General features: G+C 42.6%; 1 protein-coding gene across 2 annotated transcripts in view; it reads left to right on the forward strand.

Annotated features, from left to right (window-relative positions):
- Positions 1–26,052, forward strand: part of EPB41L4A (erythrocyte membrane protein band 4.1 like 4A) — a 251,276-nt gene that overhangs the window by 185,379 nt on the left and 39,845 nt on the right. For both annotated transcript variants that reach the window (XM_044275942.1, XM_044275943.1), the window contains 4 exons: positions 9,753–9,844; positions 11,159–11,236; positions 14,863–14,987; positions 20,533–20,623. In XM_044275942.1, coding sequence (XP_044131877.1) covers positions 9,753–9,844; positions 11,159–11,236; positions 14,863–14,987; positions 20,533–20,623 — 386 coding nt within the window. The remainder of the gene's footprint in view (positions 1–9,752; positions 9,845–11,158; positions 11,237–14,862; positions 14,988–20,532; positions 20,624–26,052) is intronic.

Below are 26,052 nucleotides of genomic sequence, written 5' to 3' on the forward strand. Positions count from 1 at the left end.
GGCATTTCTGTCCTTCGCCTTGAGAGAGGAGTGGTTAGTCACCAGGTGGAATTTTCTCCCCAATAAATAATAGCGGAGAGATTCTAGTGCCCACTTGATAGCCAGGCACACTCTCTCCACTATACTATACCGGGTCTCGGCTGGGGTGAGCTTACGGCTGAGGAAGACAACGGGATGCTCCTCCCTGTTGACTTCCTGAGACAGTACAGCACCCCGAGGCCTACTTCGGAGGCATCGGTCTGTACTACGAACTCCCTATTGAAGTTGAGCGTCACCAAAACCGGTGACCCGCACAGGGCAGATTTCAAAGTGGAAAAAGCCTCTTCCGCCCACTTATCCCAGCGAACCTTCACTGACTTGTGTCCCTTCAAGAGTCCTGTCAAGGGCGCGGCTAACGTAGCAAAGAGGGGAACAAACCTCATGTAATAGCCACCCATTCTCAGGAATTACTTTATTTGCCTAGTGGTGACAGGTCGGGGCCAATTCTGTATCGCCTCTACTTTGTTCACTTGGGGTTTGATGACTCCGCGCCCAATGACATACCCCGGGTACTTAGTCTCTAATAACCCTATCGCACACGGTTTTGGGTTAGCGGTTAGTCCAGCTTTTCAAAGGGAGTCCACTACAGCCTGCACTTTGGGCAGGTGACTTTCCCAGTTGGTGCTGTGGATGACAATATCATCCAGGTAAGCCAAAGTGTACCGACGATGTGGACGAAGCACAATGTCCATTAGTCGCTGTAAAGTGGCAGGGGCGCCATGCAAACCAAAGGGTAAGACCTTATATTGATACAGCCCCTTAGGCATGATGAAGGCAGTTTTCTCTTTGGCAGCCTCCATTAAGGGCACCTGACAGTACCCTTTTGTGAGGTCCAAAACAGAAAAATACCGGGCTTGTCCTAACCTCTCGATGAGCTCATCCACCCAGGGCATGGGATATGCATCGAATTTGGAAACCTCGTTAAGTTTTCGAAAGTCGTTACAAAACCGCAACGTCCCGTTCGGCTTGGGTATTAATACCATAGGACTGACCCACTCACCTTTTGACTCCTCAATGACGTCTAACTGCAACATTAGCTGCACCTCCTCCAATATGGCTTGGGCACCCGGTATGGTTTTAATCGGATTTTTACCTGAGGCTCCGTGACAATGCCATGCTGGATTATGGAAATGCGTCCAGGGAGGTCAGAGAACACATCCGTGTTCCGACTAATGAGCTCCCTGGCCTCCTGAGTCTGTTTAGAGCAGAGGCTGTCAGCAATTTTTACTATGGCTGCCGCCTCTCTTGCATCAGACAGAGGGGTCGGTTCCTGTTCTCCTAGAAAACCCGGCCGCGGGTTGTGTTCTGTACAGGTTTCCCTATATTTCCATGGTTTGAGTAAATTCACATGGTTAACCTGCTCTGGCATTTGCCGCCCTGGCTGGTGTACCTTGTAGTTTACATCTCCAATTTTCTCTAGTACCTCGTAGGGCCCCTGCCACCTAGCCAGGCACTTACTGTCCACAGTCGGCACCAGAACCAATACCCGATCACACAGTTTAAAGATCCAGTGGCTCCTGACACCGCCAGCAGACTAACAGAGCTAGATATGTAGGGGGTATAACCCGGGCAGGTTTTGCTGGCACCAGTCGCCGGGCTTGGGGTATAGATTTCCAAGGTTTGACTGCCCCCCTCCCAAAAGAACCCCCCTGTAGAGTCCTGGTAGCCTCATAGCTCTCCACCAGGTCGACCATCTCAAGGGCATTACCAGGAGACACCTGGCCGATCCAGTGCTGGAGAGGGTATGGCAAAGCCCTCCAGAATACATCAGCCAACAGACGGTCCAGCATAGCAGTGGAACTTAGCACGTCAGGCTGCAGCCATTTTTGCAACTGTGTAACTTATCATAATACTGATGTCTCGCAGGTTCAGCCGGGTTAAACTCCCACTGATGCACCCGCTGGGCCCGGACCAACACATTCACCCCCAGTCTTGCCAGAATCTCACCCTTTACTTTCATGTAATCGGCCGCTTGATCATCTGGTAAGTCGAAAAACACCTGCTGGGGTCTGGATGCCAGGAATGGAGTGACGACCTCAGCCTACTGATCTCGGGGTAGTCTCTACCTTCTCGAACACCGCCAGATAGGTCTCGACGTCGTCTGGGGGAGTCATCTTAGGGATCTCCGCGCGACCGCTTTTTGGGCGTTGTGGACGCTCTGGGATGCTCCTGCCACTTGTAAAGCCATCACATGTTGCAATAGCAGCTGGTTGCTTTCCTGCTGCTGATTAGCCTCCCGCTGTTGCAAGTTAGCCTCCTGGAGGGCTTTCACGACAGTTTCCTTTTTGTCGAGAGACACTGGTTGTAATCTTGCTGGTTTGATGTAGGACATACAACTGTGTCCAGTAAAACAAAAATATTTTGGCCTTCACGCCAGCCTCACTGCACTTCCCCACATCCTCCACCAATTGTGGGGACTCTCTCTGGTAGACAGGATTAGTGGACGCAGTATAGAGGCAACAACAAGTTATTTGGACCAGCATTTTAAATCCGGTCTGGTATTTAACATCACCTGGCTGTAAATCAGCCCAGCAGCACGTGTTGGGAGGAAAATACCTGTTTTTCCAGACCAAACCTCTCACTGTGTCACAATATATATATATATATATAATCTTCCCTTTTTAAATGTTTAAATTTACCTAAACTCACATTAGGGCTCCATTCACACTGACACATTACTACTCACATTAGGGCTCTATTCACACTGACGCATTACTTTACAACATTGCAACTTTCTAGATGAGCAATGTATTTAGTAGAAATGATGTGATCAGTTCCTGACCATGGACCCTTATAGGCTAATGATTTCTGAAAATATTTGTGAACTTTAACAGTCCCCATACACATTGTTAGAAAAACCTGTAGTTTACAGTGAGACTAGTAGAAAATTTAACTGTGTGCGAGGAGCCTTCCAACTCTTCCTAATTAATGATGTGAGGTTCTCATGCTTTGAATTTCAACGCCTGATCTTTTTGTCCTCCCGAGTTATAAGCCACCAGACGTGCCTGGCATTGGCTTTTCCCTCTCTTCACATTGAAAACACATAGGAGGAAATGTATCAAAACTGGTGTAAAGGAAACTGTTTTAGTCACCCATAGAAGCCAATCAGATTCCATCTTTTATTTTCCAAAGGAACTGTGAAAAATGATATATGGAATCTGATTCGTTGCTGTGGTCAACTAAGCCCATTTTCCTTTACACTAGTTTGGGGAAAATTGTGAGAGACAGCTGGTGGCTGAACAAAAGTATGTTGTATGTCGTCTGTGTTTTGGACCCAGTTCTGGTTGTAGTGTACAAATGCTGAAGAAAAATACTGCTCTGTGAAAGCGGCTTTGACACAGTGCCAGATCCATCTCACAATGGCCAACACTGGTGCCCAACGGATCCAATTGACTTATAATGGTGTCCGTCATTATGACTGGAAGATTAGTGCTGCTAGATGCATTATTTTTCCTGTCAAATTTGACAGATCTACCAACAGTCTCCCAGAAGAAAGCGTCTGATAGTAGTGTGAATTGAGCCTTCCGTGTCGTTTTATGTTAATTAGTACAGCAATTTGTTCACTTTTTTTAGACTTGGCACAACATTAGAGGAAATGGTAAGAATTTTTAGGAGAGAGAAAGGTCAAATTTAATGAATAAATTACTATAATTGTAGTCTGCATGTCTAAACAGGGCATAAGTGAACATGTTTGATGCCAAAAAGTGTGCCTGCTGCCTTATACAGAACCTTCAGCTATTCAAGACTGATTTTATGCTAGGCCAAAACATAGGAAAGTATGTGGACAGTCAGAGGAAGCGTTTACAGGGTGGCCCATAAAAAAGTAGACAGCCTCTAGCGATAGTATGACAAGATGAACTAACAAATGGATTTTTATTTATTTTTTGTTACCCACAGGTCCCAAAAGATGCTGAAAATGGTCCCCATTCACGTCTATGCATCTTTGGGCACGTCGGATTATGTTGGCTGATTCTGCTTGTGATGCTGCGGATAGTGTTTGTGGTCTTTTCCTTGAATACTTCCAGGGGATGTGGGTTAATAGCGGACACTTTCTGTTTTAAATTTCCTCAGAGAAAAATTTCATGTGGACAAGTCTGGGGAATGTGGTGGCCATAACTTCTTGCTCACAGTTTGCTCCTCCTCAGGTCATGAACCCGTGCCAGTGAATTTGATTGTGAGAATAAAGCAGGACATTTTTTCTTCTGGTGTTAGTTGGTTGTAAAACTGTTCAAAGATGTTCGGGTAAATTGCGGTATTCACAGTTGATTTGAAGAAAATTGGTCCGACTATTTGTGTTCCTGACACTGCGAACCAAATGCTAGTTTTCTGGTCGTGAAGTCAAATGGTGATTTTGAGCGGACCAGTACCTCTTATTTTGGGAATTTACGCGACCTGATAAATGAAACCAAGCTTCGTCCGTCATGAAGTACAGCAATGGGTCCAAATGTCAGTAATCATAATCGGCAACCAAGTCCAGTAATTTCCACATTTAGCTTTGTCAGACGCTTTCAGTTCCTGCACACACATTATCCGGTACGGTTTCAGGTTCAGAGATTTCAGCACTCGCTGACACATGGTGTGTAATACACCAACCCGATAAGACAGTCTTCGACTTGATTTTTGGGGACTACTTGCAATCCGTTGCCGAGTTGCAATCCGCTGCCGAGTTCCGTACACAACTTTAGCCGTCCTGATCGATAGAGGCCTTGGTTTCTTTGTGTTTGCAACATAGCCAGTTTGATGCCATTTCCGAACCAGATTCTGAATACGTTTAGCTGGTGGTTTTCTTCCTGGATACTTGTTGGCAAAGGTCTCTTGCGTTTCCTTAATTGATCTGTTTCGCACATAGCCTTCCACAATCACTATTCGCTGTTCGAGGGAGAACATCATCTTTCTGACACAATAGGCCACTGAGCTTTGATTGATTGGTTGGTATGGACAACTAAGACAGAGTTACTATTAGGCAGTTTGATTTTGGAGATATTGAAGCCGTGGCTACTTTTTTGCAGTTGGGGCTGACATGAAATGAGATGGCTCAGCTACTTATGCCCCAGTTAATATAGCAAAGTTGACAAGTGGCAAATATAACTGGCAAATGTAATATGAAAATCTGTTCAGCCCATTTAAAAATAAAAATTTTTTTTTTAGACTTTCAGAATAAACTGTTAGTGTCTATTATTCAGATTGGTCTTATGTATATTCAAGTGATTTCACAAACATAGTTTCATTTCACTTTAAAGGGAACCTGTCAGGAGCTTCATGCTGCCCGGAACATGGCCATCATGACAGACTCTCTAGTTGCAAGCAACAATGGCCCTGATTTATCATGCCTTCACTCCAGAATTCTGGCTTCAGAAAGTCGCAAAATGGGACTTTTGTGACTTTTTATGTGAGATATATATTTTTTTTCCATTTCTACAGCACTCATTCCAGTTTTGAAATATTGGTGGGAAAGTGAGTTTGTTTAACTATGTTAAAGGACATCTGTCAGCAGATTTGTCCCTATGACACTGGCTGACCTGTTACATGTGCACTTGGCAGCTGAAGGCATCTGTGTTGGTCTCATTTACCTATGTGTCCACATTGCTGAGAATTATGTTTTCATTATATGCAAATGAGCCTCTAGGAGCAACGGGGGCTTTGCTGTTACACCTAGAGGCTCTTCTCTCTCTGCAACTGCTGCGCCCTCTGCACTTTGACAGGGTCAGGTGTGATGATATTGTCACTGCCTGTCCCTGTCAATCATTGTGCAGAGAGCGCAGCAGTTACAGAGAGAGCTGAGCCTCTAAGTGTAACGACAACGCCCCCGTTGCTCCTAGAGGCTCATTTGCATATATTAAAACATAATTTTTCACAGCAATGCGGGCAACATATGAACATGGGACCAACACAGATGTCTTCAGCTGCCAAGTGCACATGTAACAGGTCAGCCAGTGTCATAGGGACAAATCTGCTGACAGATGTCCTTTAATGAGTTTAAAAAGTCACAATCCCACTCCAGGGGGAGGGTGAAGCAGGAAAACTGGAGCAGTGTTAGGTTTAAGAATAAGCCAAATTTATCGAACAACATCTGACATTTGATAAATGTGGCACCAACAGAGACTCGAGCAAAACTGACTTCAGATATTCCCCTCATGATAAATTCCCCCTCGATGTTTTACTCTGAAATATCTAAAGCATTTACAGGGGCAGCTTTCCATATTGGGGGGGGGGGGGGGGCAAGGGCAAGGGACCATGATAGACTTTTTTGCGATAGTCATAAGGTTGCTTGTGACACTTTTGCACAGTGGCAGTCAGGAGTATTGGTTGGTTGACATACACTGTGCCATCTAACCACCAGTTTGTTGCTTCGTTTTAATTATCCTTACATAAAACAGCAGGAAGTACTGTATTTTATTTTATATCGTGTTGTGGTTCTGTACCTCCTGTATTCATATAACTCCTGTACGTTCTTTCTGCCTCCCACTTTGCCTGTCAAAGAAGAGAATTGAGTGTCTGCAATTTAGTAACTCCCATATGCACATTTATGTGAATAATACAGCAAATACTCTTCCTTTAAAGCTTCACAGCGGAATTCTTGATAATTCTCTTTTCATGAGATGTTTTATCTTCAAAAATACATAAATAAGCACTTGAAAAAAGGGAAAATGCACATTTACATGTGGGATTCAGGTGCTCGGTTCTAGCTATTTGTCAGGAATTCAAAGCTCAGCAAGAGATATTTAATTACCCGTGCAATCTATGCAGAACATATTTTGCAGTGAAATCCTTTTGATGAAAGTGTAATTTCCTCTAATTAAAGATTTGTTTTATTTAATTGCATAAGGAAGGCCAACATATTGTCCCCTGTATCAGAAATTGATTTCTAAAAAACTGTACTACATGAAACAGCGGCTTTTAATGAACAGATTTAAATATAGGCAATGTTTTATATTTTTAATTTTTTTTACATTAGTGAAAATATATCTTCTTCAGCACAATACATCCCACCTAAATGGGCTATGTGCACTTGTAGAATCATTTGTATTGCTCTAATGGGTCTAAAATGAAAAACTAGGCAAATTATCTTGATTAAATTTTCTTACCATTTGAAGTATACAGTCCTTTTAAGACCTATGTGTATGAGGTTATTTGTTTTTAATGTTATTTTTCTATTTATAGTGTAAGTTCAAAAACTATTCTAGAAGTCATAGTAACTTATCAAAGGTTTTGATTAGTGGGGGTCCAAGTGCTGAAACTTCCACTAATCGATAGAATGAGGAGAGAGAAGCGCTCACATACAGAGATCTACATGAGACAAACTCATAGGGGGGAAAAATTTGAGGGAATATTTGAAGTCAGTTTTGCTCGAGTCAGTGTTGGCATATTTTGTCATATTTATCAAATGGCTCCTGTTATTTGATACATTTGTGTTATCCTTAAACCTAATACTCTTGTCTAGAAAAGCTACTCCAGGTTTCCTACTCCACCCTTGGTGGTGCACACATTTCCCTATGGCTGTGTAGTATGGTGTCATGCAGTAGTGTACCTACAGCAGAGCCACACCACATGACTGTAATAGGACCTGGGGGACCCAGCTCTAAACTACTACTTCTGTTCCTAACATAAATCTATGGCATTTAAAGCAGCCACCACATGGAGGAGTGCATTGGTATTTTTATAGCTTCTAATTCAATATAAAAAACTATATTAATTGATATGCACTTAGCTCCCCCTAGTGGTGGTTGCAGGCAGACAGTTTTATCATGTTCTGAAAGGAAGCGGGAAGCATAGAGCTGTATGGGGGAGAGTTATCAGTGTATTTATGGTGTAAATACATTAAGAAATATGGGAAGAATTTATCAAGCCTGCACTTCAGAATTCTGGCTTCATAAAGTTGCCAAATAGGGCTTTAGAACTTTTTATACTTATTTGTGCAAAAATTTTGATATTTGGGGTTTTATACAACTTTCTCCAGTTTTGAAAAGTGGGTATGAACATGGACATGGTTAGTCTGTTGATTTAAGTCCAATTTATGAACTGCAATTGTTTTGAAAAGTTGCAAAAATTGTCCCAGTTATACTCCAGGGTTGGCATAAAAAGTGTGTAACATCTGAAGGCAGGAATGTTAGACCTAAAAAGGTTTTCCAGTTTGCACCAGAATCCTATAAAATAATTTATGAAGGTAGCTGTAATTCTGTATTTCTTTTGCCTTTATTTCTTCTGCTTCCCATTCTGGGCTGTGGTCACATGACTATGTCCATGCAACTCTTTCTTATTTCCTGTGGTGTTATGTCCATGGGTGTATCAAAGCAGCAACAGGGGCAGTGATGGGGGAGAGTCTATGCACTTACATCAGGGTTGTTAGGGGTGGTGCTGGCGCTGTGGCAGAAAGGGGAAGTGCATTATAGGTTTGGTTCGATACAGCAACAAGAAGTGCTACGTACGGATGTAAACCAGAGGGATTTGTTTGCATGGTGAAAATGGGTTAGGAGAGACCAAGTTGAAAAAAAAAAGGTTAGGGGAGTTATACATGAGGTAACAACTACAAGAGAATATCATTAAAGCATAGTAATCCCAGAAAAGCCATTTAAAGATGCACCACGTATATAAAACATTGCACAACATTTAAGAATTTTGACTCTCATGATAAGTCTTCCGCATTGAGTTCAGAAAAAGCTTTGAGGCTTTTGTTCCATGTTATCTGATATAAAAGTTGGATGTGGGTTTTTATTATTAAAACCTGTTTACCACTTAATAAAAAATAAATAAAAATTTGCAATACAACTTATTTGGGGGGCAATCATACGTTTTGCTATGGGGTCCTATGAAATCTGTGTACACCCTTGGTACCATGACCCATGTAGCATCATACAGCCTATGTGCCATGGTATGAGGGCTTAAAGGGGTTATGCAACTAAAAACTTTTTTTTTAACAGCCCTCACAGAGTGGCCAGACCGGCGGAGGTAATCATACTTACTCATCCCACTGGGTTCCGGCTCCATCACTCCACGGCTCCATCACTCCACGGCTGCATCTGCAGTCATCTGCCATAGGTCATGTGACTGCCACAGCCAATCCCATGCTTGTGGCACGTGACCCAGCAACATACTGCATGGGTGACAGGTCAAGGCCAGTACTTGGTGCAGCGGTCACGTGACCTCCGTTGGTTCTCAGATGTTGGTGCTCAGAGGCTCGGGACCTTTGGAGATGGCCATGGAATGTTGGAGCCTGAATCTAGCAGCAGGGACCAGGTAAGCATGAACCCAACTGTAGGTCCAGTCACAAGAGGTCTGTTAAAGTTTTAAACTTGCACAACCTCGTTAATGTGGTTTGCTGAGAAATGCATCCAGAGATAGGGTTAAGTATTTGATTTTGTGGGCCAAGCACCCTTCTAGTGTACAGTGCTAATGCTGCTGATGTTTTTGTTAGCTGCTCTTGTCGCTTTAATGGGGTCAAAGCACACATCATGCTAGTTATTTCTGCAAACACCTGTGTATAGGTTGTCAGCGCTCAGCTTGGATCCCTGCCAGCTTGAAATAATGTTGTGTTTGAGTTGGCAGCGGTTGTGTTTCTTTTTGCTTTTGAACAAGAAATGCCAATCATACCTGCCCCCTTGATTGCACAGAAATGTTGAACAATCCTGCAAATAAATTGGTATTTCAAGGGAAATTTCATTAGTCGTCAAACTTCCTGGCTTCTCATTGTCCCTTTTGTTTGCATTTTTCTTCAGTGCTCTGAAACCTCATTCTTTTTTGAAACCCGGAACAAGGTGGCCTGTAAGCATCTGTGGAAATGTTGTGTGGAACACCACACGTTCTTCAGGTTTGTATGCGTGCATTTTTCTCAGTGTCATAGCGGGAGCAAACGGCAGAGAGCAAGAGTCATTTATAGCTTTCTAGATATTAGTAGCATGGAGAAATGACAGAGGGAAATACCATACCAGGTTAGGGATCATGTAGTGTATCACAAGAATCCTAAATACAGGAGCAATGCCTACCACTATATGAACCTACAGAGTGATCCATTGGGTTCCGTATACCAGACTGAGTCCTCCCTTAAAAGCACATCTGTAAAACAGAATCTGTCATGAAAGTAAGCAGCCATGATACAGGGCACAATATTGTTCTGATTGTGCACTGTATTACACTCCAAAATACCCAAGATCACCCCTACCTACAAAAAAACACATGTTCTAGGATGGCAAGATCTTATGGGTTCTTCTGCCCTTTGCTCCATGGTTCCATCTGTTTTAGTCATGAAGTCACCTGGTCATTATATCCATCACTTCTGTACCTCAAGCGTCTCTGTTTAGATGTGGTGGTCAAAAACCAGTCACTGGTGGCTATCATATGGGGACTTGGGTTCTCATTGAAATAATGGGCAAACTGTTCATCATGTATTCTGTAACATTTCTGTGAATGCATCACTTGGATTCCTGTTATGTACTATTGCAGGCAGAGGTTGCGCTACATTTTTTCTGGAAGAGTAAAAATACGCCTTACCATTTTTGAGGACTATTTTCAGACGAGGAGTACGAAAGTTACAGTAATTCAAATAGTTAATACAAAGGCCTACATAACATTAAGGGGTTGCTATTTATGCAGGGAAACCATTACTAGTGCTCTAGAACTGTCTTCCATGCAGAAATAGCAAAATTAGACAATTTAAAATTTAGCTGAGGTCACTGTTGCTCTGAGGGGGTCGGTACCACTGAGGTCACTGTTGCTCTGAGGGGGTCGGTACTACTAAGGTCACTGTTGCACTGAGGGGTGCAACAGTGACCTCAGTAGTCAAAACGGATCCGTCCTGACTTACAATGTAAGTCAATGGGGACGGATCCGTGTTCACTGACACAATATGGTGCAATTGAAAACGGATCCGTCCCCTATTGACTTTTAAAGTAAGTCAGGACGGATCTGTTTTGACTTAGACCTTTTTAAGAATAATGCAAACTGATCCGTTCTGAACGAATACAAGCGTTTGCATTATCGGTGCGGATCCGTCTGTGCAGATACAAGACGGATCCGCACCGAACGCAGGTGTGAAAGTGGCCTAACTGGTTGGGGAACAATGAAATAATTATTGAAAATTAGGTAGATTTGTAACACATTTCTCTAAATTTTTTTTCCTTTTAAGGATTCCTGAAAATGATCCAAACACTCTGACGAGTAAGCTTAGCAAACTTGGCTCCTTAGGCTCCAGACATCGGTACAGGTAAGGTGAATGTGTGCCTATAGGAGATCCTATAGTACAACAAATGGACATATTAGTAGATGTGTTTGCAGGAAATATTGGTCTGGATGCTGTTGATATGGTGTATCCAAAAAATTAAAGGGTAACTGTCATATTTTGTTTTATATGCTAGTTTATTAGAGCTAGGCATGTAAACCTGAGTAAGTCTGTCAATGATTGTCAAAAGATCTGTAATTACCTTATAATAACAGCTTTCATTAATGTCTACTGTCCCTTTCCACTGCTCCCTTAACCACCTCCGGACCGCCTAACGCACGGATGCGTCCGGAAGGTGGTTGATTTACTCCTCCTGGACGCATCCGTGCGTCATCTCGCGATAGCCGAGATTTCCTGTGAACGTGCGCACACAGGAACGGAAGGTAAGCGAGTGGATCTCCAGCCTGCCAGCGGCGATTGTTCGCTGGCAGGCTGGAGATGTGATTTTTTTTTTAACCCCTAACAGGTATATTAGACGCTGTTTTGATAACAGCATCTAATATACCTGCTACCTGGTCCTCTGGTGGTCCCTTTTGTTTGGATCGACCACCAGAGGACACAGGCAGCTCAGTAAAGTAGCACCAAACACCACTACACCCCCCCCCCCTGTCACTTATTAACCCTTTATGAACCACTGATCACCCCATATAGACTCCCTGATCACCCCCCTGTCATTGATCACCCCCCTGTCATTGATCACCCCCCTGTAAGGCTCCATTCAGAGGTCTGTATGATTTTTACGGATCCACGGATACATGGATCGGATCCGCAAAACGCATACGGACGTCTGAATGGAGCCTTACAGGGGGGTGATCAATGACAGAGGGGTGATCACCCATATAGACTCCCTGATCACCCCCGTCATTGATCACCCCCCTGTAAGGCTCCATTCAGACGTCCGTATGATTTTTACGGATCCACGGATACATGGATCGGATCCGCAAAACGCATACGGATGTCTGAATGGAGCCTTACAGGGGGGTGATCAATGACAGAGGGGTGATCACCCATATAGACTTCCTGATCACCCCCCTGTCATTGATCACCCCCCTGTCATTGATCACCCCCCTGTAAGGCTCCATTCAGACGTCCGTATGATTTTTACGGATACATGGATCGGATCCGCAAAACACATACGGACGTCTGAATGGAGCCTTACAGGGGGGTGATCACCTCATATACACTCCCTGATCACCCCCTGTCATTGATCACCCCCCCTGTAAGGCTCCATTCAGACGTCCGTATGTGTTTTGCGGATCCAATCCATGTATCCATGGATCCGTAAAAATCATACAGACGTCTGAATGGAGCCTTACAGGGGGGTGATCAATGACGGGGGTGATCAGGGAGTCTATATGGGTGATCACCCCCCCTGTAAGGCTCCATTCAGACATTTTTTTGGCCCAAGTTAGCGGAAATTATATATATTTTTTTTTTCTTACAAAGTCTCATATTCCACTAACTTGTGTCAAAAAATAAAATCTCACATGAACTCGCCATACGGAATCCAAATGCGTAAACATTTTTAGACATTTATATTCCAGACTTCTTCTCACGCTTTAGGGCCCCTAAAATGCCAGGGCAGTATAAATATCCCACATGTGACCCCATTTCGGAAAGAAGACACCCCAAGGTATTTCGTGAGGGGCATATTGAGTCCATGAAAGATTTAAATTTTTGTCCCAAGTTAGCGGAAAGGGAGACTTTGTGAGAAAAAACTTTAAAAAAAAACAATTTCCGCTAACTTGTGCCCCAAAAAAAATTTCTATGAACTCGCCATGCCCCTCATTGAATACCTTGGGGTGTTTTCTTTCCAAAATGGGGTCACATGTGGGGTATTTATACTATTTTTAGGGGCCTTAAAGCGTGAGAAGAAGTCTGGGATCCAAATGTCTAAAAATGCCCTCCTAAAAGGAATTTGGGCCCCTTTGCGCATCTAGGCTGCAAAAAAGTGTCACACATGTGGTATCGCCGTACTCAGAAGAAGTTGGGGAACGTATTTTGGGGTGTCATTTTATATATACCCATGCTGGGTGAGATAAATATCTTGGTCAAATGCCAACTTTGTATAAAAAAATGGGAAAAGTTGTCTTTTGCCAAGATATTTCTCTCACCCAGCATGGGTATATGTAAAATGACACCCCAAAACAGATTCCCCAACTTCTCCTGAGTACGGCGATACCACATGTGTGACACTTTTTTGCAGCCTAGGTGGGCAAAGGGGCACACATTGCAAAGTGCACCTTTCGGATTTCACCGGTCATTTTTTACAGATTTTGATTGCAAACTTCTTCTCACACATCTGGGCCCCTAGAATGCCAGGGCAGTATAACTACCCCACAGGTGACCCCATTTTGGAAAGAAGACACCCCAAGGTATTTTGTGATGGGCATAGTGAGTTCATGGAAGTTTTTATTTTTTTGTCACAAGTTAGTGGAATATGAGACTTTGTAAGAAAAAAAATAAAAATAAAAAATCATCATTTTCCGCTAACTTGTGACAAAAAATAAAAAGTTCTATGAACTCACTATGCCCATCAGTGAATACCTTAGGGTGTCTACTTTCCGAAATGGGGTCATTTGTGGGGTGTTTGTACTGTCTGGGCATTGTAGAACCTCAGGAAACATGACAGGTGCTCAGAAAGTCAGAGCTGCTTCAAAAAGTGGAAATTCACATTTTTGTACCATAGTTTGTAAACGCTATAACTTTTACCCAAACCATTTTTTTTTTACCCAAACATTTTTTTTTTTAATCAAAGACATGTAGAACAATAAATTTAGCGAAAAATGTATATATGGATGTAATTTTATTTGCAAAATTTTACAACTGAAAGTGAAAAATGTAATTTCTTTGCAAAAAAATCGTTAAATTTCGATTAATAACAAAAAAAGTAAAAATGTCAGCAGTAATGAAATACCACCAAATGAAAGCTCTATTAGTGAGAAGAAAAGGAGGTAAAATTCATTTGGGTGGTAAGTTGCATGACCGAGCAATAAATGGTGAAAGTAGTGTAGTGCAGAAGTGTAAAAAGTGGCCTGGTCATTAAGGGGGTTTCAGCTAGCGGGGTTGAAGTGGTTAAAGACCGTTGCTATGGCTTGTCTGTCTCTGGCTAAGAAGACAGATTGACGGAGGGGCGGTCCTTCACACTGCATGCCTGCATTAGGCTTCAGAATGAGGAGGCGTGTCTCTCTGTAATCCAATCTAATTGGCTGGCAAGGAAGCTGCTGGCTACATCAAGTGTGTATGGGAAGTGAGAGGGAAAGGCAGTTTTGGCCTCAGAGAACTGGCAGAGGAGCCATCTTGAGAAAGTCTTCATATTGTAAATGTTTAAACAGCCGTAACTCAGGGAAAAACTCAAGGAAAACAGTGGTATGTGAAGAAACTAAAGATTGCTTTATGCATAATGCTGCTGCAGCAGTAAAATATACTAAAATAGTTATTTTCCTCATGATGGTTGTGCTGAAAGTCTTACAGAAATGAGCACAGTTTTTATGGTGAATGTGTGAACTAGGGGCTGCAGTGGTAATATTCATGTACATATGCTTCATCAACTCTTTCTATTCTATTTCAAGTTTATGCTTTGAAAATGCAATCTGTTCTGTTATTCCCAGTGGTAGGACTGCCTCACAAATGTGCAGAGACCTGTCCATCCAGCTGCCCCGGCCTGATCAAAGGGTGGAGAGAAGCCGGAGCAAAACTTACCCCAAAAGAACAGCTCTCACGCAGCAGCCACCAGGTATTGTTATCCCCAATGCACCAACTTTCTTCCATAGTGTAAAGTCTTAAACACATCAGCTTTGATAACAACGCAGGGAAAGTTAAAGGGTATGTCCACTTTCGCAGCCATTTTTTTTAATTGCTCCAATGGATCTGAAAGGATTAACCCCTTAGTGACCAAGCCTGTTTGGGCCTTTATGACCAAGCGTTTTTCTTCCTTTTTTCATGGTCTCGTTCCAAGAGCTATAACTTTTTTATTTTTTCGTCTATATAGCTTTATGAGGGCTTGTTTTTTACGGGACAAGTTGTAGTTTTTAATGGCACCATTTTGGGGTACACATAACTTTTTGATTAACTTTTATTAACTCTTTCTGGGAGGGAGATGGGGGAAAATAGCAATACTGCCACTGCGTTTTTACATTATAAATTTTACGGCGTTCATTTTTCGGTACAAATAACATGATATCTTTATTCTCTGGGTCAGTACGATTACAGTGATACTAAATACTTATAATTTTTTTTTTACGTTTTACTACTTTTTTTTCCAATAAAACCCCTTTTATTAACCCAAAAAATTATTTTGCATTGCCACTTCACAAGACCCATAACTTTTTTTTTTCTTTTTCTATGGAGTTGTGTGAGGGCTTGATTTTTGAGGGACAACTTGTATTTTTCATTGGTATCATTTTGGAGTAAATGGCACTTTTTGATCGCTTGTTATTACATTTTTTTCGGTGGAAACTAAGAATAAATGAGAAATTCTGTCTTTTTTTTATTTTTACTTTTTACGGCGTTCACCATAGGGGATAATTTATGTAATATTTATGTAGTCCGGGTCGTTACGGACGCGGCAATACCAAACATATGGGGGATATTTACTTTTTGCAATTTTTTTATTGAAAAGCGTATTTCCAATGGCAAAAAAAGCATATTTTTTTATTTTATGGAAAAATTTTTATTTAATAAATGTATTTTTATTTTCTATTTTTTTTACTACTTAGAAATCCCACAAGGGGACTATAATATACAGTATTTTGATTGCTTTTAAAATGTAATGCATTATCTCTATAAAGCATTACATTTCAATAGCAATGCATTTCAAACATTGACCAGCAGGCTGCGCCAGAGAGGCACAGCCTGCTGGAGAGAACTGAAGACAGGCTCGGGGCCCTGATCGGAAGTGAGGTAAGCTTCCGAACACATCAGCACCCCGCAATCTTATTTTCGGGGTGCTGATGGGAGACAGAGGGAGTCCGCTCCCTCTGTCACCACTTTACATGCAGCGGGCGCCATTGCGCCCGGCATGTAAAGGGTTAAACAGCCCGGATCGGCACTTCTGCCGGTTTGGGCTGTTAGAGCAGGGCCCCGGCTCTCATGTGAGAGCCGGGTCCGTGCTCCCCGCTGCACGGGGGAACCGTGCAGCACTTAGACCGGGCCGCCGTAAAAACGCGGCAGCCCAGCCTAAGGCCCCTTACTGACCGCCGTAAAAACACGTATGGGTGGTCACTAAGGGGTTAAACAACCCTGCATCTGCACCCTACTTCTTGTTAGCCGACCAAATATTACTAAGAAGGATGGAATGGACAATTTTAATGAAGACTTTTTGTAAGGCACTTATTTCAGATGCATTGGGATAATAACAAATATATAGTTGTGTAGGTGGACACTGACTTTGCCCATACTGGCCAATGGAAGTCAGTCTCAATCTTGCCAGTAACATGCACATGCAGCATGACCAAACATCTCCCAGAATGCAGTGCGCCAAGTAAAGGGCCGGTGCTAACTGCACCTAAGCAGGGCAGGGAGAAGGGTAAGCAGAGAAGGCGGTTGGGACTTGTAATTTATGAATCGATCTCTTTTTTTATCTGCCTGTAAATTTCTTTCTACAGACAATCGGGCTAAGCGGCTGATTGTGCTTTATGACACTGTTATGTGTAGTGCACCTTATATAAGATCCTGGCCTTGTGCAGACAGAATACTAAGCATGCATTGCTCTCATGGATGAAAGCTGTAGGAGTGAACGCTCATCAGTATTTTACATCTCTCTCATATAACATTCTGGCTGTAGCTTACACTCTGCTGGAGCAATCTGATTGCTAGAGGTTAAAGGGGTTGTCCAGGTTCAGAGCTGAAACCGGATATATCCCCATCTTCACCTCTCCGGCCCCGCTGATGTGCACATCGGAGCATTTTATGCTCCGATGCTCTGCTTTGCCCTGCGCTGGATTTCGCAGGGCAAAGGCTGTTTAAGGAGATCCGGTGACGTACCGGGCTCTCCATAGGGACTGCTAGGTGCAGGCTTCCGTCCGGCAGTGAGCCCGGTGAGGTCACCAGCACTTATGGGCGGGCTTTAGCGCTGCCCTAGCCTGTAAAACAGCTAGGGCAACGCTAAAGCTCATCCATCAGAGACGGTGACGTCTCTGGGAACACTGCTAGACGGAAGCCTCCGCCTATCAGTGGAAAAACATAAACAAAAAAGTCCTTATCCCTGCACAATTCAGTGGAGGAAATACAATGCTCTGATTCTCATATCACAGGGGCAGGAGGGGTCAAGATGGGGATAACCCTTTAAGCATCATTTCATATTGAACTTATTGGCAAGAGATTTTCATGTTACTCTATGAAAGAAAAATTAGCATGGAAATTGCTCCGAAACCCCAGCATGCATTGATTACAAAAAACACCATCTACTTACCTGTCTGCAGCGATTTCACAGGGATTTTATCTCTAGTGACTAAATTGCTATAGCAATACTCACTTGGCGGCACTGATTTGGAAGCGCTTTTTAAGCCACTCAACACTTTACATATGGACGGGGCCTTTACAGAGATTTTATTTGGCTGTGGCTTAAGCCTCAGCCAAACCATGGCCTTTTTCAGTGATAGGTTGGAATCTTTACATAATTTATTAATAATGTGCTTTTGATTCTACTGTAGGGACTCTTACCGTATTTTTCGCACTAGAAGACGCACAAAAGTTAGGGAAAAGTAGCATTGCATCTTTTAGTGCAAATGCTACTGACCAGTTCCATTATGGAAGCGCCCATTAGCATGCAGGAGGCATGGGGACCAGTGAGGGAAGTGCTGTGCAGTACTCGCCCATCTTGGTCTTCTTCTGGGCCCTGCTTTGCAATGGCGAACAGCATCAGGATGTAGTGCAACGTAGAACGCACTATGATCTGATGCTGTGTGTTATTGAGTCACAGTGCAGCATGGCTAGTAAGAAGACCAGGGCATGGTAAGTGGCAATGCCGTCCGGAGCAAGCGAGGTAAGTTTATTTATTTATTTTTTTACGTCTGATCTGAGGTCTGATGGGGGTCGGATCTGAGGTCTGATGGGGGTCGGATCTGAGGTCTGATGGGGGTCGGATCTGAGGGCTGATGGGGGTCGGATCTGAGGGCTGATGGGGGTCGGATCTGAGGGCTGATGGGGGTCGGATCTGAGGGCTGATGGGGGTCGGATCTGAGGGCAGATGGGGGTCGGATCTGCGGGCCGATGGGGGTCGGATCTGCGGGCCGATGGGGGTCGGATCTGCGGGCCGATGGGGGTCGATCTGCGGGCCGATGGGGGTCGTATCTGCGGGCCGATGGGGGTCGGATCTGCGGGCCGATGGGGGTCGTATCTGCGGCCGATGTGGTGTCTCGGATCTGAGGCTGATGGGGTGTCTCATCTGAGGCTGATGGGGTGTCTCATCTGAGGTCTGGTGGGGTGTCTCATCTGAGGTCTGGTGGGGTGTCTCATCTGAGGTCTGGTGGGGTGTCTCATCTGAGGTCTGGTGGGGTGTCTCATCTGAGGTCTGGTGGGGTGTCTCATCTGAGGTCTGGTGGGGTGTCTCATCTGAGGTCTGGTGGGGTGTCTCATCTGAGGTCTGGTGGGGTGTCTCATCTGAGGTCTGGTGGGGGCTGATCTGAGGCTGATAAGCTTGAGGGTCTGATCTGAGGTCTAATGAAGAATGGGGGTCTTATTTAGAGGTTTTCTTATTTTCCTACTTCATATCCTAGGTGTGTCTTATAGTCTGTGTGTATTATAGTCCAAAAAATTCGGTAACACTTAATTTTTTCAGAAAATTGCCAAGAATCATGTTGTTGAGTACAGAGCTGGTTTATCTTCGAAGTACCCTAGAGACTGAATGGATAGGCAGGGTGTATGCTCAACCTGCTGCTTAATTGGGATTGGGGTACGAGCCTCCTACATAACTTATAGTTAGGGATGAGCGAATCGACTTTGGATGCTTCATCCAAAGTTGATTTGCATAAAACTTTGTTTTATTACTGTACAAAGTGGGCACTCCGTACAGTATTAGAATGTATTGGCTCAGATGAGCCGAATTTATTACTTGGCGAAGTCTCATGACACTTCGTGTAATAAACCTTTGTATCAAACTCAGGTTCGGTTCCAAGTGGTACCTTATAGAAGTTTAGACGGTTTATGCAAATCTACTTCAGATGAAGCGCCTGAAGTCAATTCGCTCATCACCAACTTATAGTAACTGAAATGCCCCTTTCATATTTTGTGGGCTATACTGGAAGTGCCGATGGGAGGCACCTGGCATTCCCGCTGATAAGCTGTTAGAAGAGGAGGTGGAGCTCTATGTGAGCGCTGCTTCCTTTTCACTACACTGCCCATGAAGTGCAGTGTAATTACAAGTAATGGCTTCATTCACTTGAATGGAGCAAGCAAGGTAGACGATGCGTGGTGTAATGAAGAGAATGCAGCGCTTGCATTGAGCGCCACCTCCTCTTCAAACATCTGATCAGCGGGGGTGCCCGGTGTTGGACCCCCGCTGATCAGATATTGATGACCTATCCTTAGGATAGGTCATCAATAGATACTCCCTGCACAACTCCTTTAAAGGGAAACTACACTTAACAAAAAAGTTTGATATGTAATAACATATCAAAGATTTTGATCGGTGGGGCTCTGAAGCCCTGCTGACCACTAAAACAAAGGAGTTAGATGAGCTCAGAGCTCAGTGCTGTATCTTCTTGCTGAGGACCAGTCTCAGTAGAATGTGTATGAGGCTAACCTCAGTTCTGACTTCAGCAGCGAGGAGAAACAGCGCTTAGCTGAGAGCTTCTAACTCCTTGTTAGGGGTGTCAATGCTCGGACCCCCATCAATCAGAACCTTAGATATGTCACTTTAACATATCAAAAATAATTTTAAAGTGTACTTACTCTTTAATTTACACCTTTTGGGGACTTAGTATAAAGTTGATTTGTGATAATGAATGGAACCTCTGGAGAATGATTTTGCACAGAACAACCTTTAATGACTGCTGAGTTCAGCAAAAACTCTCCCACTAACCCAACACTTTTTTCAGAAATCAGACCAGCTTTGACAAGACGGCTAGATCAGCAGAGCCAAAACTACTTCAAAGAAAAATGTTCATCTCTGACTTGTGATTTTTAGCCCCAAGCGGCATTTTGATTTTTGCATTACTGATCTGAGAAGACAGACTGAGCAGATCTGAGATAAATGTAATATAACATGAGTATTTGTCTCCAATATGTGATACAACAAGAGGTTACCGACTCACTGATGAATTTTTTATTTTTTTTTGTAGGGTCAAAAAATTTAGAACAGATAATGACAAATGGAGAAAATGCAGAAAATGAAGGCACAACCAAAATTTTTGCCCCTTCGCCCATAAAAAGGTATTTGTGAAAACATTACTCCATATTATACATTTACATTTATTGTAAGTTATGACATGAAATGGAAACATAAAGTGTAAATATCATTTTGTGTTTTTTGTTGCTCTAAATAAATACAATGTGATGTGATTAATTTTGATAATATATATGTATACATACACACCATTTTTTTTTACTTTATAAAAGAAAAAGGAAAAAGTCTGGTACCGTGTTAGCCAATAGAAAACTAGTTTAGTGCTCTCATTAAGAGAAACAAAATAAGAGTATTGCAGGTTTGATACCTTTTGAAGGCTAACAAAAATAGAAGTAATGATGTTACATAGCGAGCTTTCACCAGTTCCTTCATCAGGCGTACTACAAGATTATATGAAGAAACAGCAATATATATACACTAAGAACAGAGACATGGGGGAATGAATGGACATTTGAAAAATAACAGAACAACATATCAAAGATCTTGAGAATGATGTGAAAGTTTTATGGTCTCTAAATTCATGCATGAACATTCAAACATTCATTAACAATTTAACAAATTCCATCCCACCATAAACTTGACCATCAACTATTCACACGCAGAAGTCAGCTTTCTGGACACCACCATAAAACTTCAAGACGGCTTAATACAGACATCCCTGTATCGAAAACCTATCAATCGGCCTACATACCTCAAATGGGACAGCTTCCACCCCAAACATATTGAAAAGTCCATCATCTATAGTCAAGCCGTCAGATATAACCGAATCTGTTCCAGACCATCAGACAGGGATGAGCATTTACAACATCTCAATAAGGACATTTTCACACCAGGGCTATCACCCTGCTTTAATTAAAGATCGGATCACAAGAGCCTCCAAAATTCCCAGAAGTCAACTTCTCCAATACAATGAAAAGAAACAGAACCAGCGCGTACCTCTGGTTGTGATCTACAACCCACAACTAGAGGTACTGAGGAAAACTGCCAAAAAATTACATCATGTCCTACGTAAGGATGATCGGGTAAAAACTATTTTCCCAGATCCCCCCTTACTAGATTACCAACAACCTCCAAATATAAGGAATATTCTGATCAGATCAAGTTCAAGGCCATGTACCGTAGATGAATGAACCCATCCCTGTAATATAAGAAGATGCAAAACCTGTTCCCATATAATGACAACAGATAAGATCCGGATCCCCAACACACAGCAGGAATATAGGATCCCTGGGACATTCACATGTTCTACATCTAATGTTGTTTATCTGATTCTCTGCACTAAATGTCCTGTTAGAGGCCTCTACATTGGAGAAACAGGACAGAAACTCAATGCAAGGATGAGGTCCCACCGCCACACAATTAAAGAGAAGAAGCTACACTTTCCTGTGGCTAAGCATTTCTGTAGCCTAGGACACAATGAAAAACACATAAAAGTTCTCATATTAAAAGGTAACTTTAAATCCCAAAGAGCTTGAAGAATTTGGAATACAAATGTATAACACTGCTTGACACTTTGAATACTGGACTGAATTTGTCCCCGGGATTTATGACGCACTGCAAGATCTAAAGATTCTTCTATAGACATAGTCGGGGCACCAGGTCTCTAAGATAACATTAATTTAGAGACCATAAAACTTTCACATCATTCTCAAGATCTTTGATATTTTATTCTGTTATTTTCAAATGTCCATTCATTCCCCCATGTCTCTGTTCTAAGGGTATATTTATTGCTGTTTCTTCATATATTCTTGTAGTACGCCTGATGAAGGAAACTAGTTTTCACTTTATAAGATGCACTCCCCCCCTTCTCCAAAAGCAGGAGAAAAATGGCAGGGCGTCTTATAAAGCAAATACTAGTGAGTGCTTCCATTATGGAAATGCTCACTAGTATGCATTCGGTGGATGGAGCGGGGTGTGATGCGCTGCGAGTACTGCCTTTACTCATCCTCTCTGGTCTGCGCGCACAATGACCTCACACTGCACGCAGTCAGGTGACAGTACAGAGAGGGCCCAGAGAAGATAAGGGAACACGACTTGCAGGAGAGTTAAATGAATTTATTTATTTAAAGGTCTGACCTGAGGTCTTATACGGAAGTCTAACATGGAGGTCTGATAGGGGTTTGATCTGAGGTCTGATACTGGGGTCTGATATGTAGGTCTGATGTCCTGATATGGGGGTCTGATGTGAGGTCCTGATATGGGGGTCTGATGTGAGGTCCTGATATGGGGGTCTGATGTGAGGTCCTGATATGGGGGTCTGATGTGAGGTCCTGATATGGGGGTCTGATGTGAGGTCCTGATATGGGGGTCTGATGTGAGGTCCTGATATGGGGGTCTGATGTGAGGTCCTGATATAGGGGTCTGATGTGAGGTCCTGATATAGGGGTCTGATGTGAGGTCCTGATATGGGGGTCTGATGTGAGGTCCTGATATGGGGGTCTGATGTGAGGTCCTGATATGGGGGTCTGATGTGAGGTCCTGATATGGGGGTCTGATGTGAGGTCCTGATATGGGGGTCTGATGTGAGGTCCTGATATGGGGGTCTGATGTGAGGTCCTGATATGGGGGTCTGATGTGAGGTCCTGATATGGGGGTCTGTTATGAAGGTCTGATGTTGGGGTCTGATGTGAGGTCCTGATGTGAGGATCTGATATGGGGGTCTGATGTGGGGGTCTGATATTTTTTTCTGATTTTCCTCCTCCTCTAAAACATGGGGTGTGATGTATCATCAGGTGCGTCTTATAAAGCGGAAAATGCGATATAAATGCAAGGGGGAAAATTCATCATCAGGCAAATTTCAGGCAAGTCCGTTTTTTAGGATTTTGTGTTGCCATAATTTGAGCCAAATTTATCAAATGTCACATGAGGTTTGATCAATTTGGTTTATGTTTAAAGGGAACCTGTCACCAGGATTTTGTGTATAGAGCTGGGGACATGGGCTGCTAGATGGCCGCTAGCACATCCATAATACCCAGTCCCCATAGCTCTGTGTGCTTTTATTGTGTAAAAAAACCTATTTGATACATATGCAAATTAACCTGAGATGAGTCCTTTCCCTGACTCATCTCACATACAGGACTCATCTCAGGTTAATTTGCATATGTATAAAATCGTTCTTTTCACACAATAAAAGCACACAGAGCTATGGGGACTGGGTATTATGGATGTGCTAGCGGCCACCTAGCATCCCATGTCCTCAGCTCTATACAAAAAATCCCGGTGACAGGTTCCCTTTAAGTCTAACACTTGTCTTCAGATATTACTCCACTTTCTATGCCAGCCCTTTACTAGAGCAATAAACAATATTTGCGGCATTTTAAAAAGTCTCCGTTGACAAAACTGGAGTGAAACTAAACATAGCTAAGTACATGTACTTTCCAATCCACTTTTCAACTGGAGTGCAAGTTATCAAATACAAAATGTCACCTTTTTTTCTGCATGAATCTCAAGTCACAAACCCCTATTTTGTCAGTTTTTGAAGCCAGAATTGTAGAGGATGTGAGAAATTCTCCCCTGTCTATAATCTAGTTTGACATAAAAGCTATTTTAGCGAAATTTCTTATAACTCCTATAACAAACACACAAAATAGCACTATTTATATTTTGCTCGATTTTTCACACCTTGGTTTATCTGGTCTTTATATATTGGAATACTCCGAACTTTTCAATGGGCACCTTGTAATACAATGCATCCCCTGGCAGTAGCAGCTGTTCTCTTGGGGTTTCAGCTGTCTGACCTGCAATGATTATTTGATCACCACCAAGTCTGTTGGGTTTTACGTATAGCAGAGAAAGTCATACAATTTATGCTGCACCGTTACTATAAAAATGTATTGAGGCGCATAAGAAAAATGTCAGTGATAGAACTGTCTTAACCCGTTCCCGACCTCCTTGCGTATAAATATTTGGCAGTCGGGACTTTAAATATGATGCCTGGAGGCACCTGGGGCTCATGTCCGCGACTGGCGGTAACACTGATCGCGGACTTTTAACCCTTCAGGTCAAATGTGACCACAGCATCTGGAGACAGAAAAACCCGGAAGCACGCGCTGGCAGAGATGGGGGGAGCAGCTAGCTGCCCCTGTCCCCCTGTGTGACAGGAGGCTGCTGCACATTAGTTCCTATGGAGCCCCTGCCTGTGTCAGGGCTCCATAGGAACATAGTGTAATTCTCATATATTTCAATGCTAATGCATTGCAGTCTGTGAGAAAAGTGAATGATTGCTAAAGTTCCCTAGGGGAAAAATGTATTCAAAATATATTTAATTTTTTTTAAATATAAAAACTCAAATGACCCCCTTTCCCCAAAATTAAAATAAAAGTACATAAACAGTTAAAAAAATAAACATCATGGGTATTACCATGTGTGAAAATGTATTATTAAATTATAAAAACATTTATCCAATACAGCAAATGGTGAAATGAAAAAAAAATTCTAAATTGACAATTTTCCCTTTTTTTTTAGTCGCTTCACCTTCCACAGAAAATTAAATAAAAAGTGATCAAAAAGTAATCCATAGCCCAAAATGGTATCATTGAAAAGTACTACAGATTGCCCCGCAAAAAATGAACCCTCACACAGCTTCGTATACATAAAAATAAAACAGTTATGGGGTTAAGAATATAGCTATGCAAAGAAAAAAATAGTTTTTATTTTTTGTTCAGTATTAAAACAGAAGGAAAAAATGGACAATTTCCAAGTCATTAAGGGTTTTTCCAGAAGTACAATATTGATGGCCTATCCCGGGATAGATCATCAATATCAGATTGGTGGGGGGCCAGTTCCCATCCCTGGCTGTCAACTGCTCCTCACAGTGTACCAAGCAGTGTACCAAGCACAGCCCTTTGTACCAGCTGTGCTTGGTATTGCAGCCCAGGCCCATTCACCTGAATGGGGCTGAGCTGCACATAGGCCATGTGATGGATGAACGTAATGTCAGTGGTCTAGGAAGAGAGGCCACAGTGCTCAATGGAACAGATATTGATGACCTATTCTGACGATAGATCATCACTATTTTAGTCCTGGAAAACCCAGGATATGTTGGGATGGCAATCAGCTAATCGCTGAAGCACCAGCTCCCTTAACTTCAAGATATCAGCTGTTATCCCCAGGAGAATCTACCTGCTCCAACATTTTTTCTGTGTGTAATAGCCATTGTGTGACATATGCATTCAACAACTCGCTGCAATTTGTAGTATAGAGAAATATGGGAACTATATGACAGCAAGTGACTTTTAAAACAGATGAGACGTCCCTCTTACAGTGAAACATTTTTATGCATATGTTACAGGCAAAAATGATGTCAGAAACAATTTTATACACATGCTATATACAGGTGAAACTCGAAGAATTTGAATATCCTGGAAAAGTTCACTTATAATTAGAATATTGTGAAAAGGTTCAATATTCTAGGCTCAAAGTGTCACCCTCTAGTCAGCTAATTAATCCATACCCC

Source organism: Bufo gargarizans, chromosome 1 (assembly GCF_014858855.1).
Source record: "Bufo gargarizans isolate SCDJY-AF-19 chromosome 1, ASM1485885v1, whole genome shotgun sequence".
In the NCBI taxonomy this organism is placed as follows: Eukaryota; Metazoa; Chordata; class Amphibia; order Anura; family Bufonidae; genus Bufo; species Bufo gargarizans.